The sequence below is a fragment of the Sceloporus undulatus genome, chromosome 6 (assembly GCF_019175285.1).
Source record: "Sceloporus undulatus isolate JIND9_A2432 ecotype Alabama chromosome 6, SceUnd_v1.1, whole genome shotgun sequence".
Lineage (NCBI taxonomy): Eukaryota > Metazoa > Chordata > Lepidosauria > Squamata > Phrynosomatidae > Sceloporus > Sceloporus undulatus.
In genome coordinates this window covers 88923235-88941258 of record NC_056527.1, presented here as the reverse complement: position 1 = coordinate 88941258, position 18024 = coordinate 88923235, and the positions used below count along the sequence as shown (strand labels likewise).

The window sequence follows — 18024 nt, the reverse complement described above, 5'->3', positions numbered from 1 at the left end:
TCTACTTCCTCAAATGCATAGCCATATATTTAATTGGTACAGTTGTTAGCAGCATGGAGAGGGCCATATTGATGTTAAAGATGGAAGGCAGAACTCAGGGGGAAAAGGGGAGGTAGTTATTCTAATTCAACATTACCATAGCTGAAGGTATAGGAATTCAAACCAAGATTTAGGTAGCTTCAAAAAAAAATGGTAGAGAAGGAATCTCACATTGTTCATGTGCTTTCTCATGTCATGCATCACCCTGCTGGCTCTATTGTGGGGACTGAGGCAACAACAAAGTGGATGAATGATGAATGTATTGTAGTTAGTGGTATTAACGTTTTTGAAAAGGCCACTTCTAAAAACTAACTACTGTAAATACTTTGGGGGCAGAGGCTGTGAAACTAAAACTGGAACTGTTTTGAAAAGTCACTTTCAAAACTTTGTGAAAGTTAAACAAGTTGTCTTAAAAAAACCCTCTCAAATCCTGCTAGTCATATTTCTTTCTAACATCTTCTGCTATATTACATCCTATTCCTTTTTGCAGGCTACTCCAAAGAAGCACAAACAACCATGAAGTTTGTAATGGACACCTCTAAATATTGGTTTAAACCAAGCATCACAAGAGAGCAAGGTAAAATAACGCACAAGAGCCAATGAGGAGGTAGGATGAGAGCAAAAGATATAATGTAAGAATCTAATAAGATGTCCAACATGTTTTGCCAAAGCGCTTAGAACACTATGGTTTGTTCTTAAATGAATTACCTACTGCAAACCTCCACTCTGGTCCATATACTTAGTACATGGAGAGGCTATGATCGTGTTTTCAATTCATCAAATGGTAGCTTATTCAAACCTCAGTTTGTTAACAAGCCTAGATGTCAAGCTACAATCAGTGTGCAGCATGGTGAAGCTAATGAAGGCCCACAGATCTTCTGTGGGGACACACTGGGCGGTTTTTGATCACCAGGTTCACTTTTAACAAAATTCATTTAATGGCGACGTGACTTTCACGTAAACAGGAAGCCACATATGGTGCGCCCGCATATGGAGCAGGTGCACTGTACATGTAATATTGTTAGGTACATCTGTTTTCCTGACAGGCTCACCTGGCATTGCTCTCAGAATATGGAATAAACCCCTGGTTCATCTGCCATTAATTAGCCAGGTGGCCTCTCTTTTTCAGCCTCAATCAATTCTGCAGCAACAGGGAGCAGAGAAATGCAACAAACATACAAGGAGCTGTGTTTTGCTTTTTGCTTACAGGCTTACTGTAATTATGACATCTGGGTAATACATAATACAAGTGCTTTGAATACTTGTTGAAAATATTTTTCCGCTCTTATGTCTTTTTGTACGCCATGATAATATAGCAAGCAGTCTACAAACTGATAAAATAAACAAATATTATTGTTAGTTATTTAATCATCCTTTGTAAGATGCCACACATCTTTGTTATTGTGACCTTTTGCTTCTTGTGCCTTTTTACACAGCTGTCCAACTGCTAATAGATGAATCCCCAGGCTCTTTTATCATGCGGGACAGTACATCTTACCGTGGCTCATTTGGCTTGGCCATGAAAGTCTGTGGTAGTAAACCAGGTACGGATAATTCCCTTTTTGCGGACTGGAAACCAACCTTGTCAAAGCATTTATTTTGCAAGACATTGGAGAATTTGAATATCCACATTGGAAGTCACACTATAAAAAGAATTTGCCTGAAAGTTCCTAATCTCAGTATGGATGAAACACAAAACAAATGGGATGAATAGGGAAGATGATTAGAATGCACTGGATTTTTCCCAACCATCCAATAGTTGGTGGACACTTTTCTAAAATGTTCAAATTGAAGGGATGCACATTATTAGTCTTTGAACTGAAAAGACATATTTTCAGGGAGCGAAAGAGTGATTCAAAAGAGCCTACTCCCTACATGTTTTTGTAGAGATGTAAATCTTCATATTTCTTGGCCTTCCCTGCCCCTCAGGACGTAAAGAAGACTTCTGCTCACTTCTGAGGAGACATTTGTGCCTTGCAATGTTTTCATGGGAAGTAATTCTATGCATTGGTGCATAGGGTTTTTCTATGTAAAGAAACCCATGTTTTAGTACCAAAAAATAGCAATTTCTGTGCAAATTGCATTGCTTCACAAGCAGGAAGGGCATACTCTGCACAGAGAGAGTGTACCACGCAGAAAAACTTTGTATATTTCTGTGCAGAATAATTTCCCAGAAGACTTCACAAAGTGAAAAATCTTGCTGCTACTTTCGTCTTGCTGGGGTTTGCCAAGTATTGGGAAAGCCATTAACCTGCTAAGAAACAACAGAAATTGATGTTCCTTCTGTCCCTAATTCTTAATAAGTCAGAGTTCTGAGCATCTTATTCACATCCAGATCAGTGACTCCTACAGAGCAACACCAGGTAGTATCCCTTCACGGTGAATTATTCAACAACTATTGGTGCGGAGAGGGTACAAACAAAGAAACAAACAAGCTTAATGTATATACTGCCTAAGCAGTGTCTAAGCGGTTTACAACTGTAAGCTAATTTGCCCCCAACAATCTAGGTACTCATTTTAGTGACCTCAGAAGGATGCAAGCCTGAGTCAAGCTTGAGCCCTTTTGCTGGTCTTGAACTCGCAACCTTATGGTTTTGAGTGAGTGGCTGCAGTACAGGCATTTAACCACTGTGCCACCAGGGTCCAAGCTTCTTTCACATGTGCTCTAAGCAAAAGCATCCTTTAATCATTTCATGTACTGTATTTTCCATTGCCCACTGGCACTTCTCTCATGGCCTACAGTCTGGAAACTATCAAAAAGATATATAATTTTTGAAGTACAGCGTGTTCTTCCAAAAACGATCAATCATTCTTGAATTAAAACAAAAACAAAACCTGAAAGCAGAGAAGTCTTCAGGTCTTTTAAATACGAAGAATGGATGTGGGAGGCAGGGACTGATAGTATGTAAAAAGGAAAAGCAAACAAACCAGAGAAACAATTGAAAGTCAGCAAATGAAGATAATAGCCAGTCTCTGTGAGGATCTATGACAGCTGTGGGAATCATGCAGCTCTCCAAATATTGAACTGCAACAACCAACCTTCATTGCCATTGACAATAATGACTAGGACTGCTGGGAGCTGCAGTTCAAAAACATCTGAAGGACTTCATGTTTTTCACATCTGCTCCAGAAGTGCTGAAGAATACAGTCAAAGAAATCCTTGTTTCTCCACATAAAGATCGCACTCAGGGAAGAATTTGTAAATTCTCCAATGGTCTTTTATGGCACGGAAGAGTTACAGAACAGAAGCAAACCAAGTGAAGAATAAAGTGCTGAACTGAGACCAATACATACAACCATTTCAAGTCTATGCCAATTGCACAGAGCTCTTGTAAAAGTTAATTTTGGGGAATTATAACTCCCAGAAGTCTCCATCTGGTATTGCTAGTAGATAGAACCATAGTGAGTGTTTTTGTTTTGAAAACCTAAAAAAAGGGAGGAACAGAATGTGAGTTATCTGTTCATTTAAATAGCATTTGAGATCACCTTCCATGCTAAACCAGGAATTAGGCTAATTTTTAAAATTTCTATTGTGTTTTGTAGGAGTTTTGAAGGGTCAGGGGAAACAAACCACTATAGGTTGGACACATTTTGGGGGCAAAACAAATTGAATGAAAATTAGCCCAAAGGCCTTGGGAGGCTTCAGAGGTCACACTTGTGGATCCAAAGGGCCAGGTGCCTTTGTTCATTCCTGTTATAAATAATAGGCAAAGCTATATCCAGAAACTGCACCTTAATGTGTATGTGTGTGCGCACATGCATACACATACACAGATATGCATGCACACACACACACACACACACACTTGTGTGTGTTTATGTACCTTCAAGTCACCTGTCTCCATATAGTGACCCCATGAATTGCAAAGGAATACTCAGAGGTGGTTGTGCCAGTTCCTCCCCCTGAAATATAGCCTATATCATCTGATATTCACTAGTAGTCTCCCACCCAAATACTAACCAGGGCTTTTCCTGTTTAGCTTCCAAGATCAGACAGGATCTGGTGCCTTTAGGGTATTTTGGAGGACTAACATTAGGTAAATCTGAAAAAATTAAACAATGAAAGGATGCAAGCCAATTCTGCCAAGGTTTGATTTTTGCACATAGTCAGATGAAAGGTTTTTTTGTTGTTGTTGTGTGTTTCCAAAAGTCCCATTTCAAATCCATTTCACACCTAGTCATTTTTCTTTTAAAGGTGAAAACAGCTGTGATTACATCAGACATTTTCTCATTGAGTCCTCTGCCCGGGGAGTGCATCTTAAGGGGGCTGATGAAGAACCATATTTTGGTAAGACCATCTGCCTATTTTCTTTCAAATATAGATAATTCTAATTCTATGATGCTTTTATATTCACAACCATTGGCTGAGGAGGCTTGGTTTTCACAATCTGTATAATGGGTGTCATGCTGATGCTATAATTACGTTTTACCCTAAAGATGAGTCTTGCTGGATTCAGGTGCTTCTATCTTTGTATCATATTGCTATGAGAACCCTGACAGATCATTCTCAGAGAAGATGTGCCCTTTATGACAAAATCAATGGTGTCCTTATGACAAAATCAAGATTTGCTTTTTGGAATTTATATAATTTTTGAATATTTTCAAGCTGTGGTTGAATCTGTGGATGATTGATTCCGCCAACATGGAGGGCTGACTGTACTTAAGACTGACTTGCTTTTCTGGAAGCATCGCAACATACTTTCTAAATGTCCACCTTTTCCTCCACAAACCTCTCTTATAAGGGACCAATGCCCAACCCCTTCTCCCCTCTCAATTTTAGCCTCTGGCCCTCCATGAAAATAGTCTCACTACACTCCTGCAGCTACATATTTCTAAATAGTTAAAATTAATTAAAATAATTAAAATTAATTCGTCATTAAGCGGCATTAAATTCAACCCACTTCCCCTGTGTATAACAAGGTCCTATTTCCTTTTCCCATTAATTGTGGTGAATGTAGTGTAAAAGAAAAATGGCACAGCATGTTGGGGAGCAGAAAAGAAAATGCTTGAGACTCACATGCAGCCCATGAGGTACACTTTGCCAGTGGCGTCACTAGAGTTGGTGTTACCCCAGTGTGGTAACTCATGCTGTCATCTCTAGGCTGCCTGGCACACGCCACAACTGCACACACCTTCTGCCAGTGACTCCCCTTCCAACTCAGCCAGCAGCCCCACCAGATCTGGAAGGGAATGCCAGGTGGCCTCAGTATCCCATTCCCACCTGTGGCCGCAATCAGAGGTGCCCTGGCTGTTGGAGAAGGGTAGCCAGGGGTGTTTTGGGATGGACAGGAGCAAGGTGTCACCCAGTGTGATCTGATCTCCCCACATACCCCTAATGACATCCCTACATTTTGCTCACCCCTGACCTAAGCTAACCAACTGAAGCTAACAAAATAATGGAGGAAGACAGCTGGGATTTAGAGCAATGAAGGGATCAGGCAGCAGTAAAGTAGTGGGGGCAGTACAAATACTGCCTCTCCTGCTCATAGCCATATCATAAATAACAGTAAGCCACACAGACCTCAGACCTGTCAGAATTCCCCACCCAAAGAATACTCTAACAAAAAAACTCATTTAGGAGTTTATCACACATGAGGAATTTCTCTTAATTTTGAATGAAAAGAAAGTGGGGCCAGAACGCATTCCCGTGAATTCGCTAGTTTAGCGAAATTATGTGAATGCTCATTGCATTTGAACTGGCTCCCCATTGCCCCAAAATAGCATGCCATTGCCTGAATTTGCATGTGGCAGTCTATCACGCAATAACATGAAACCCCATGATTGCGTTCGGACTGACTTCACATTGACTGAATTTGTGTGTGGCAGTCTATCATGCAATAACATTAAACCCCATGATTGCGTTCAGATTGCCATTGGATTATACTTCCAATTTCCCTTGTCTGATAAACTCCTTACTTTCACAAGAGATGAAGAACCCTATAAACAAGAGAGACTTGGCACCACTGTACTAATAAATAAACAAATAAATGGATGCATTTATCAGTAGTAGACTGCATGAAAATTAATTGTTGTTAATTAATTACCAACCACTTTCTCGGTCTCTTTTCTGCAGGAAGTCTTTCAGCATTTGTATATCAACACACAATTATGCCTCTGGCATTACCTTGTAAACTGGTCATCCCAAGTCAAGGTAAATTTGAAATTTTGAGCAAGTAATTATTGTTGCATGCCTTCAACTTATGGTGACCCTAAGGTGAATCTATATTAGGGTTTTCTTGGCAAGATTATTCAGAGGAAGTTTTGCCTTTGCCTCCCTCTGAGATTGAGAGAGTATGACTTGCCCAATATCACCTAGTGGGTTTCCCTGGCCAAGCAGGGACTGGAAACCTGGTCTCTAGAGTCATAGTGCAGTACTTAAACTACTACATTACATTGTTTACTTTGTCCAAATGAAGTACAGGTTGAGCATCCCTTATCTGGAAATCTGAATCCAAAATGCTCCAAAACCCAAAACATTTTTCATGGGTGGTGAAGATAGTGACATCCGTGCTTTTTGTTGATGTTGATTCAAAATACACAAATGTTGTTTCATGCATTTTAAACATGCATAAAATGGAGGGAGAGGGCCAGTAGAATCAGAAGGAATTATTTTCTGAGACTTTGGGTACCAGTACCATTACCATAAATATGGGAGTCATACTGTACAGTTCCCAGAATCCCCACCCAATATAGCCAGTGGTCATTCTGGCTGTGGGATTCTGGGAGTTGTAATCCAAAAACTGACATTGACAAGTTCTGAATTATCAAATATTGTTTCTCTATTGTAGTTGGCAAGTTCTTTTCCACAATCACCTGTGTCTTCATAGTTGATTCCCATTCCCTCTTATTTCAGATTTTACTGGAGGGGAAGAAAAGCTTGCCACAGACTCAGAAGCCTCTCTTCCAATTTCACAGAAAGCTGCTGGTGAGTGTTACAGGAGAAATTCACATTTATTCAAGGACTACTAAATGTACTGAAAAATTAATGTTCTAAATGCACATCTGTAGTTCAGTCTTCTGGTATGCTCTTATTGTGAAATAAGTTTATTTTGCCATCATTCAAACCATAGTATGCCATACCCAAATAAAATGGCATCTTTCTCTCTACCCACCAATAGCAATCTTTGCTTTTGTGAATGCAGTCTGGAGTGTGCTTAAGCACAGTTTGGGAAATTTATTTATTTTTGACTACAACTCCCAGGCAGCATAACAGGTGGTCCATGCTTAAGAACTCATGTGTGGTGCAAACTCTTGTGAGATGATCTCCTGACTAACATGAATTCTCATGAGAATGCTGAAAAATCAGTGGTTCCAGCCATTTTTAGTTGCTGCAAAATCTTCCAAGATCTTGATGCAGCCTCCATGCTCAAAATCATGAAGAGTCAAACCAGAGTAGACTTCAGGAGCCATGGAGACACTATTGAATGTCTCCATGTTTGTCATCCTATGCAGTGGTATTTGGGATAGAAAAGAAATAATGATATTGTGACCCCATTACCTCTGTGCCATGCTGTGCAATGGAGACGTTCTGAATGGCATGGGGTTTACTTCAAGATAACCATGAAAAACTGCTGAGGAGCAGCCCATTCTATACTAAGCACATTGTGGATAAAACTTAGAGCATGGCTGTTAGTTTCTGTAAGTTGCAGTTCAAAAGAATCACTTTTCTAAACTCTTTTAAAATCACTTTCATCTCATTTGACCAACCATTCCATTTATAGTTGCCAGGTCAGGGCTATCCTAGGCCCAGAGATTTTAGGGGCAAAACTTAAAACCTAGAGACAATTCTTTGTGATGTGACAGAGGGCAGTTTCTGGTAATGTTACAAGAGTGATGTTACAAGGGTTAGCCTCTGATGATGCTATTAAACTTGATACCTTAAGCATCAATCACAGTTGCATAGAGCACACTGTTCATATTTTTAAAAAAAAACCTTAAACCTAACAAATGAGGAAGACATATATACAGTCACCCCTCCTTTTTCATGGGGCATCCATTCTGGAACCCCTCACAAAAATGAACTTCTGCTTATATTCAAGCCCCATTTCCCTCTCCGTTCGTCCCTGGCACATAAGTGAGGGACACAAGTCTGAAGAACACGAGATCGGAGGGAGGACTGTATATACACATATATTTTTCAAGACAGTGGTTTCACCCTGAAATTTCTCCCCATCATTCCGAGGACCAGAAAATAAAAGCATGTCATTTCCCAAATCTGGAAAGTCTAATTTGAGTCCAATTGTCCCCAGGTGTTCCCCTGCCTTTTCAAACTACTTTGTTTTTTCTACATTGCAATGCAATTCAAGACCCATCCTGTCCAAAGTGGATGAGCCAAAAGTGTTTTCATGCATCTGGCTGGAGGAATTATGAGAATCCTGCAGCATGCTCTTTCATTATCTTTTTGAAGTTGTTTTTATTTGTTTGATTGATTTTAGTTGTCTATGACTTGAGTTCAAAAATCTATTTCCACTACTGGTTTGTTTGCTCTTTAAGGTTAAAAACACTAACTTCACATTATACCAATACTGGGGGAAGGGGAAGAGATTCATTTTCACTGGAGCCAGCCCAAGGTATTTTGCTGCCAAGGTAGAGGAGCAAATGCCATCTTCCGTCCAAGCCAAGATGTTTAGTTCCCAAAAACAGCCAAATTATTTTACCACTTGAGGCAGAAAACTGAACAAGAATCTCTCCTCCTTTTGGGCAGTTAAAATGCAATAACAACAAATTACAGGTATACTTCAGTTAACAAAGTAGAAGGGTTCATGGGGATTATTTCTTTAACAGGAAATCTAATACCAGAACCAGAAATAGCATGGAAAAAGTAAGGATAGGTTCCTGCACCACAAAAAAAGAACAGCAGTTCCACATGTTGCAGTAAATGTTTTATTCAAAATAATATTCTCATATGAAATGAAAGAAGCAGGTTAGGAAAGCCTTCCAAAGTTTTTTTTTAAACGAACCTTATAGAGGCTGCTTGAAAGCACCTTCCAAAATGCATAAAAGGTTTTTGGGGTTGGTTTTTTTCTCCTTTCACCATTCTCCACCTTTCTGATTATTTTTATTTTGGTGGCCAAACATATAGATATGTAAATGTTTTTTATACACTGGTGGTACTCTGCACCTTTTTCACACATACTCAGTAAGGGATTCTGGACACAGCTGCTGTTTATTTTACCTGCTGTTGATAGGCATACATAGAGCAATAGTAAGATTGACTAAAGTAGAATCTCTTTCCTTCCCAGCTCAAGCTTTATTGCACTGGAGTTTATCACACTGGAGGGAAGTTCCCAAATCCTGTGAATAATCAGGGTTTAAATCCTGGGAATATCCCACAAGAGCAGGATTGTTTTCAGACATGTTGGGGGATTTTGACATTAACCTGAAATTAGCCCATGCAGAAATTGCAAAATAGTGCCTCTTTTTAACTTTGGGATTTTCCTGAAGTTAAAAAGTGGAATGATTTTGTGGCTTTCTGCATGGGTTAATGTCACGTTAATGCCCAAGTTGCGTGATGTCATCTGAAAACAATTCTGCTCTTGTGGGATATTCCCAGGTTTAATCCCCATTAATCCATGGGATCTGGGCACTTCCCTCACATGTGATAAACTCCATTGTTTATTGTATACATGCTACAAGTCCACACTGAAAGTCTGTTTCTCCAGTCCTCCTTCATCACTCTTCCCAGGACAAGAGAAAGGGAAGTGGACTGGCCAGGTGTAAAAGGACTTTGTAAAAAATAAATTCTTTGTCACATGCTTTCTTACCCAAGGTATACCTGTAACTGGAGAACAATTTGCTGCTTATTCTTGACATCCTTTAATCTACTGACTGAGGCAGATTACCTCTTTATGCCTAATGGTCGGGCCAGCACTGAATGTCTTACACCACTGAAAGACATCAGACATTGGCAGTCACAATAGCTAAATGGTTGAATTTCTTTATTTCTTTATTTGCTTGCCTGCCTTACAGTATGCAACCTCTTGTACCTGCACTCGGTGACCATGGAGACTCTCACTGGCAAAGCAGCAGTTCAGAAAGCCGTGTCCTCCACTTTCAAGCAGGAGACTCTGCCTACACCCACCATTGTCCACTTCAAAGTTACTGAGCAAGGAATAACCCTGACGGACATCCAGAGGAAGTAAGGAAGTCTCCTTATCCAAAATACTCGGGACCAGAAGTGTTTTGGATTTTAGAGTTTTTCCAGTTTTGGAATATTTACATATATATAAAATGAGATATCTCGGTGATGGGACTCAAGTCTAAACAAGTCATGTTTAGACTTGAGTCCCATCTTGAGCATCCACAGATTTTGGTGTCCACAGCAGGAGGAATCCAGAATGGATCTCTCATGGATATTGAGGGCCAACTGTTCAAGAATTATAATTTATGAGTAACAGTAGTATTGAAAAAAGTTAGTAAGGATTCTGTATGGTATAGAATGGGAGGAGGTCAATGAGGGGTGTGGCACCATGAGTTTCTGCACCATGTGATGTTAACCCTAGCGATGCTACTGTTATGGATTAGCTGCAAGTCAAACAGATTGTAGTGACAATTTTATACTTGATTGTAGTGACAATTTTTTACTTGAACTTCCCAAGTTCCAGTCCATAGGCTAAGTGGTACGCCCCCACTGCACGGAATCATTCTTTAAGGGGCATTTATAGGAGTGATGCTAAAAGCAAAGATAATATTTTATGTGAGTACACTGACCACAGTTTAAAATGTTCTCTTTCCTGCAGGGTATTCTTCAGGCGGCACTATCCACTGGCTACCATCAGCTTTTGTAACATGGATCCTGAAAACAGAAAGTAAGTAACAAAGATGCTGTTCAGTACAGACCCAGCAGCTAATATTAACGGGCAGCCATATGCAAGAATTTGAGTGTCTCGCCATAGTTTATGTTCTACACAACCATTAGGCAGAGTGAGGCAACATTCTCAGATAGCAGAGGCAGGCAAGCAGCAGTTCTTGTTTCCCAGCTATTACTCCTGAGTCTCTTTGGGCACAAGAGTGCCTTGTCTTCCTCCCTTCTTCAAATTAGTCAGCTACCCTCAGGTACGGTGGAGGGCAATGTCACTTCATAATTGTTGATTCAACTGTCAGTCCAGTTCATTTATCTACACAGAATGGAGTGGGACGGTAGTTTCTTGCTGTTCTTTGCGTAAGGTCTCAGCCTGTCTTAGCCTGACCTTGAGAAACACTTGATTATTTCCATCTAGTCATTGTTTGTATCTGAAAATGTTTTCTGACGTTTCTGAGCAATATATTGGTTTTCTTTCCCAAAGCAGCAGGCCTGCCCTGAGGTCTTTATGTGCACCCAGGGTATAAACCACTGGAGTTTATGGGGTTGATGTGGCAGGGCTTCTACGTAGGTTGGTTCCACACTGTTGAGTCACTGTTCTTGTGTAGTCAGTTGCAAGTGGAACTGAAATGGTGATTCCCTGAGGAATTTTGTTATTGTTGCTGCATGTCTTCAAGTTGTTTTCAACGTATGGCAACATCATAGGGTTTTCTTCGCAAGATTTGTTCAGAGGGGGTTTGCCTTTGCCTTTCTCTGAGGCTGAAAGAGTGTGACTTGGCTAAGGTCACCCAGTGGGTTTCCATGGCTGAGTGGGGATTTGAACCCTAGTCTCCAAGGTCATACTCCAATGCTCAAACCACTAAACTATGCTCGCTATGAATATTGTTATACCGCAACTATATTCCCCATTGCACACCAACAATACCTGTTTCGTAAACTTTAGCCTGAAATCAAGAAATTACATCAGAATTATTCCTTAAAAGAAAGATTTATGAGAGGTGGTGGGGGGGTAATGTATTGCTGTGGGTTAGATATCACTTGGCATAAGAATCACCAAAAATTATACATTCCAACCTTGTTTTCCCAACACATCAAGGTGCATGTTCTGCAACTTGCATCTTATCAGTCTATAAGCCAATTACATGCATGCAGTGAGGGAAACCTTTGTTGTTTGCTTGTTACAATTAAATCCAGCCATTTCTCCAGAGGCCTAAATACAGTAAAGACACCAGATTCCATCTGATCTTGGAAGCTAAGCAGGTCCAACCCTGGTTTGTTCTTGCATGGCCGATAGCCAACAAATACCAGGTGCTATATCAGAGGAAGGAACTAGCACAATCACCTCTTAAGTATTCCTTACCTAAGGAAACCCTATGAAATCAATGCATTTGTCATACATCAACCAGCAATTCAAAGGCATCTACACATACACGTTCCTCAAGACAGCATGTATGACTGTCCTGGTTCCCATTGTATCCTCACCATAACCTTCTGAGGTACTTGAGACTATGAGAATGTAATTTATAGGAACGGTGCAGTGATTAAATGCCAGCACTGCAGACAGAAGGTTGTGAATTCAATCCCAAGGCTCCAAGCCTTCCATCCTTTCGTAGGTCAGTATAATGAGTACCCAGCTTGTTGGGGGCAATTGGCTTACAGATTGTAAAATGCTTAGAGAGTGCTAAATTCACTGATAAGTGACATAGAAATGTAAATGCTATTACTATAACTGGTCAAATACTAGGTGCTGTAAGCTATATTTTAGAGGAAGGAACTGGCAAAACTACCTCTGAAGTTTTCTGTGCCTAATCAAACCCTATGAAATTAATGTGATCACCATTGGTCAACAGACAACCTGAAGGCACATACATATATACATTCCTCCATACAGCGTGTGTGGCTGCCCTGATTCCCATTTTATCATCATCATAATCTTCTCAGGTACTTGAGACCGTGAGAGGGCACCTGGTCAAAGGTCACCCAGTTTACATGACTTGGATAGGACTAGAACCTGAATTTCCCAAGTTCCAGACCAAGGCCAATGTGATTTTAGGCTGCATCAGTAGAAGTATAGTGTCTAGATCAAGGGAAGTAATAGTGCCACTCTATTCTGCTCTGGTCAGGCCCCACCTGGAATATTGTGTCCAGTTCTGGGCACCACAACTTAAAAAGGATGTGGAGAAACTGGAGCGCGTCCAAAGGAGGGCGACTAAAATGGTGAAGGGTCTGGAAACCATGCCCTATGAGGAACGACTCAGGGAGCTGGGGATGTTTAGCCTGGAGAAGAGAAGGTTAAGAAGTGATATGATACCCCTGTTTATATACTTGAAGGGATGTCATATTGAGGAGGGAGCTAGCTTGTTTTCAGCTGCTCCAGAGACTAGGACCCAAAACAATAGATGCAAGCTCCAGGAAAAGAAATTCCACCTCAACATTAGGAGAAATGTCTTGACACTAAGGGCTGTTCGACAGTGGAACAAACTCCCTCAGAGTGTGGTGGAGTCTCCTTCCTTGGAGGTCTTTAAATAGAGGCTGGATGACCATCTGTCGGGGCTGCTTTGATTGAGATGATCCTTGTGTTCTCTTCCAACTGTATTATGCTATGATTCTATGATTCTATTACTGTCTCGAGCCTAGTTTCAATTGTTGAAGGAGCCAGCTAGTAATGGTCCAGATTCTGTGTCTGCTCCCCAGAAATGGTGGTTGTCTGCCTCTTTTCTTTCTCAGTGTCACTTCCTGCTTTTGTTGCAATATATATTTTAAAAAATCATACTGGTACTGCTGTGTACTCACGGGAAATTCTTTTGTAAAAATCCAGTTTAATTTGATGCTATTGCCTGTGCAATGCCACTGGAATGATTTTTATTGTACACAAATTTAAAATTAATGAAGGACGTGAATGTGTTGTGCAACATTAACACTTCAGCCGGGAAATGGTGGAGCGTCACCACTCTTCCCACCAGATGCATCAGTAGCACTGTGCCAGTCCACACAGGATGGCACTTCAGTTGTGTTTGGCAGCAGCCTTGTCTGGATTCTACACAATAACTGAGAGAATGGATGATGACAAGCTCAGCTTTTAAAAGCTAGGGTTGGGAAGCAACCCAAAACCCTTGGCACTGATGATTCCCAGAAACTTTTGAGTGTTGCCTGAGGTTGGTCACAAGCCAGCTTCTGTGTACAGAGCCTGAATCTTTCCAGTTTGTGTTGAATGACAAACTGTATAGTCGCAGGACTTGCAACAACTGACATACTGCTCAGACTCCCATCTTAAAGAATACATTCCTCTAGACTTCTGTTACAGGTTTCCCAATTTTAACATCCTACGGGAAGCAACCTATAGTATAGGGAGAACACAATACAGCCCATGCACCACGCCCAACCCTTGAGATTCCAAAGGGCAGCTCATGGAGGGCCCCCCCCCGCAAAGCCTGCATGGGCCCCAGACCATCCCAAATTAAAAGATTAGGTAATTTTCACTGCCTAAAACCCCACTCCAAAGTCCTCACATAGGCCGGTTACACACCGGCACTTTAGTGCATGACGAGCATGCACTAGAGTTACAAAAGGGCGGTGCTTCCGCACCGCCCTAACCCTAGTGCATGCCCGTCATGCACTAAATGGCGGCGACCCTTTCATATGGCCGCCACCGTGAGGACGTCACGGCCGCGCCGCCTCTAGACGGGGCGGCACGGACGTGACATCCTCAATCTGCGGCAGGGCGCCTAGGGCGCCCTTTCCGTGGACCAGGAAAGAGCTCAGTTTCGGAGCTCCTTCCTGGTCCGTGGCGCCGCTTTGCTTCGCTGGGCGCAGCCTTCAGACGGCTGCGCCCAGCGAAGCAAGGGAGAAAGGGGCCAAGCGGCCCCTTTCTCCCCCTCCCCGCCGCCGCGGGGTGTCCTTGGGGCTTGAAGTCCCAGGGACACCCCTTTTCACGCTGCGGGGAAGCGCCGTTTTGCCACTTCCCCGCAGCCCGAAAAGCGGTGGATCAGGGCCTCAGCGGCTGCCGGTGTAATCACTGAAGCCCCGATACTCCGGGGAAAGGGGCGGGTTCAGACCGCCCCAAATGGGCAGTCTATAACCCGCCATAGGTTTTTTTAAAACACCTTTAAAAAGCTTAAAATCAACCAAAATCAAAGCAAGAATTGAAGCAATGTCACTACCATTTCTGTCAGTGATGTGTTCCATTGCAAAGTCAGGATTTGTAGTTTATGGAGGCACCAGAGAGCACTGAGGGAGAAAGCTAAATATCTCACAAAACTTCAGATCCCAGAAACCCACAGTATTGAGCTATGACAGTTAAAGCAATGGCAAACTCCATTATTTTTGCAGTGCAAATGCAGCCTAAGTTGCTGGTCCTGTTTTAGAGATAGGATTCAGCACCTTAGATGATCTACAGTCTTTTGACGTGGTAAGCACCAATACTTTGAACCCTGATAACATCTTGAATGGTAAGAGTCAAAAAGTACTCTCCACAAATGAATTCAGCTTTTAATGCAGCATGGCCTCGTGGTTGTGGGAAAGGGTTCGAAATAACCCAAGACGCAAGTGCTAAAACAGGGGTGAACAAAGTATAACTATGCAGGGTCCAAATGCCACTTTTGCTAAGTTTGATATTTTTAAAGCACTATTTTTGAGTAAGATCAGGTTGTTCTTTTAACAGGTCAAGAACTAGCAAATTCTCCCAGAGCATCTACTAAATCATAGAGCACCCACCATTCTGTAAGGCTTACAAAGGAATGATTAAAATATAAGATATTCTTTAAAATATTTGAACTAAAATCTTCTTTTGAACCAGGAGAAAATTTCTATATTTGTTATTTACTATTCCATTCAGAGAGCAACCTCGGTATATACAAAGTCTAACGTTTCTCTCTTTTTTTTCTTCCTGTTTTTGTTTTTAAGGTGGCAAAAATTTTCAAAAACCTCAAGGTGAGTTATATGAATGGGCTGAGTAACAAGGTCCTGTTGGAATATATGAAGGCTAGGGGATATGATCGGAGGCGTTCGATATCAGTCAGGGGAATTTTCTTTCAACCTGTGCCCAGAGAAACAAATTTGTAAAGCATCAGAAGGGGGAAAGCAAATAACAGACATGTCATTAAAAGCCAGAGACGAGACATACATACCTTAATGGTAAACTAATCCCCACATCCTGATTCTGTTTACTTGAATGCATGTCCCACTGATTTTAATAGGACTAACTTGCAAATGCTTGTGGTAAGACTATTGCTTCTGTCCATTTACTATTTATATTCTTCATTTATTTTGGATTTGGAACCTGATCTTTGCCTCTGCCCCCTGCAGTTGTAAAACAAATTACTGTATATAACAAATTAATGAACGGTGGGGAGAGAAATGGGTACATAATGCAGTTGAGTCAGTTTGGCTAGTGTCTATTTCCCTCTCCATTGGAAATTTGCAATTTAAATTCCTTTTAAACAAATGAATACAAGAGAAAGGAAAGGCTCTTCTGTGTCTTTTTGCCTCTTCCTGTAACTGGAAAATATATATATTGTGCAACGTAAGTAGATGGATACATCCCTAAACCACAAAGTGACACATTACCCTGCCTAAAGACGGATGTAAGCTATTGCTTCTGTCATGACTGTAAAACTATCACTTCAGGATATGTTTCCTGTCTGTCTCTTGCCACAGGATCTTTGGTGTCATTGCCAAGAGCCCATCAGATGCTGAGAATATTTGCCACCTCTTCGCAGAATATGATGCAGTACATCCAGCTTCTCATGTGATTGACTTTATCAATAAACTTCTACCTGCTGCTTTAGGTTCTGCTTAATGCTAGATGATTTCATTTCCGAGCAGCCCCTCTGCGCCTAAAGCTTTCTTTAGTTTTAAAAACTGCCTGGGTTGCATTTTGGAAACTCATTAAGGCATCAGGCAAATGTAAGCTGCTAGTTAGAGGGATGGAGTAAAACGTAGCAATTGGAAATGGCACGTTGTATGTCTGGAGCAAGCAGTGTGAGCCAGATGTGGAGCTTCAGATCCGATGTGGCCAGCAAAGCCATTTTGTAATTTTCCAAGTCTCAAACTGGGACACTCAAACTCCCCCCTCCCCATGACCTATAGCATCCCTCCAGCCTCTGAAGGGAGCAACAGATCATTTCTCTATGCTTTTAGGCATGGAGAGGATGACCTTTTTTTAGGGAATCAGAGGACTTCCTTCACCTGGGTCTCTCTTCAAACTGAACTTCCTTTCACAGCCATTTCTTGGGTAGCCTTCCAGGAACATCCTATCCAGCCACATCCAGGTCTCTGTCGTAAAGGGACAGTCAACTTACCAAGCACCTACAACTACAGAGATCTACTTTCAAAGTCCAGTTCATTTCTGTGCAGGCTCTCACTAAAGTTTTCTGCCTCAAGATAGATTATTCAGCTAGGATAACCAAGTAATTTCCAATCTCTTTTTACCCTTTGGGACAGTATATCAAATTGAGTGTGTCTTTGCTAAAAGGGAATGTATTCTAGTCACATGAGACGTTGCTCATGTCCTCAGGAGAAGTCTGCCATCAGCAATATTATTCATTGTTATGTCAGAGGTTTTGAAATAATATCGATATTGACTTGTTTTCAATGTATTTACCCATTTCCTTCTTGCATTTACTGTAATGATACAAGGGCAATATAATAAATAAATAATTTTACAAGCTATTTTGACTCTATTTTTTTAAAAAAAACATCTTTTGGCTGCTTGCATGTTCCTCCAGTGTTATTATCACTATTATAGGGTTGTTAGCTTTTACTAATTTAAAGGAAGACGTAGAACCAAAAGTGTGATTGTTTCTTTCAGCACAGCTCCACAGTCTAGTGCAGTGCAGTTGGCTTGAATCAGGTAAATGCTTCCTGTGCCACCAAAGCTACTTGTTGGAGGATGGAACTGCAAGCAGCTAAAGCAGTGGATCAGACAACAAGCTGTAGTTTGTCTTTGTCTGCAGAAACAGGCGATAGGAAAAAAGCTTGGAATTTTACTTTTAAAAGGGATTTAGTTATCTTACTTGTTACACCACTCAACCAGTCATCCTTCATTATTGCTACTACAGTTCAAAAAAGTAAATTACTGAATTTCATTACTAACACATTACAATTATTGTAACTGTGCCACTGAAAAATACAGGAAAACTTGCTCTGGTTCCTCTCATTGTTGATCATCATAATTCTGAGTGGAT

The 18024-nt window shown here is 41.1% G+C and overlaps 1 protein-coding gene across 1 annotated transcript in view; it reads left to right on the top strand.

Annotated features, from left to right (window-relative positions):
• Positions 1 to 17503, top strand: part of TNS4 (tensin 4) — a 41140-nt gene extending 23637 nt beyond the window's left edge. The window contains exons 5-13 of the mRNA XM_042477058.1: positions 530 to 616; positions 1476 to 1583; positions 4235 to 4327; positions 6113 to 6190; positions 6893 to 6964; positions 10009 to 10177; positions 10779 to 10847; positions 15743 to 15769; positions 16496 to 17503. Coding sequence (XP_042332992.1) covers positions 530 to 616; positions 1476 to 1583; positions 4235 to 4327; positions 6113 to 6190; positions 6893 to 6964; positions 10009 to 10177; positions 10779 to 10847; positions 15743 to 15769; positions 16496 to 16637 — 845 coding nt within the window. The 3' untranslated portion in view covers positions 16638 to 17503. The remainder of the gene's footprint in view (positions 1 to 529; positions 617 to 1475; positions 1584 to 4234; positions 4328 to 6112; positions 6191 to 6892; positions 6965 to 10008; positions 10178 to 10778; positions 10848 to 15742; positions 15770 to 16495) is intronic.
• Positions 17504 to 18024: the final 521 nt, after the last annotated feature.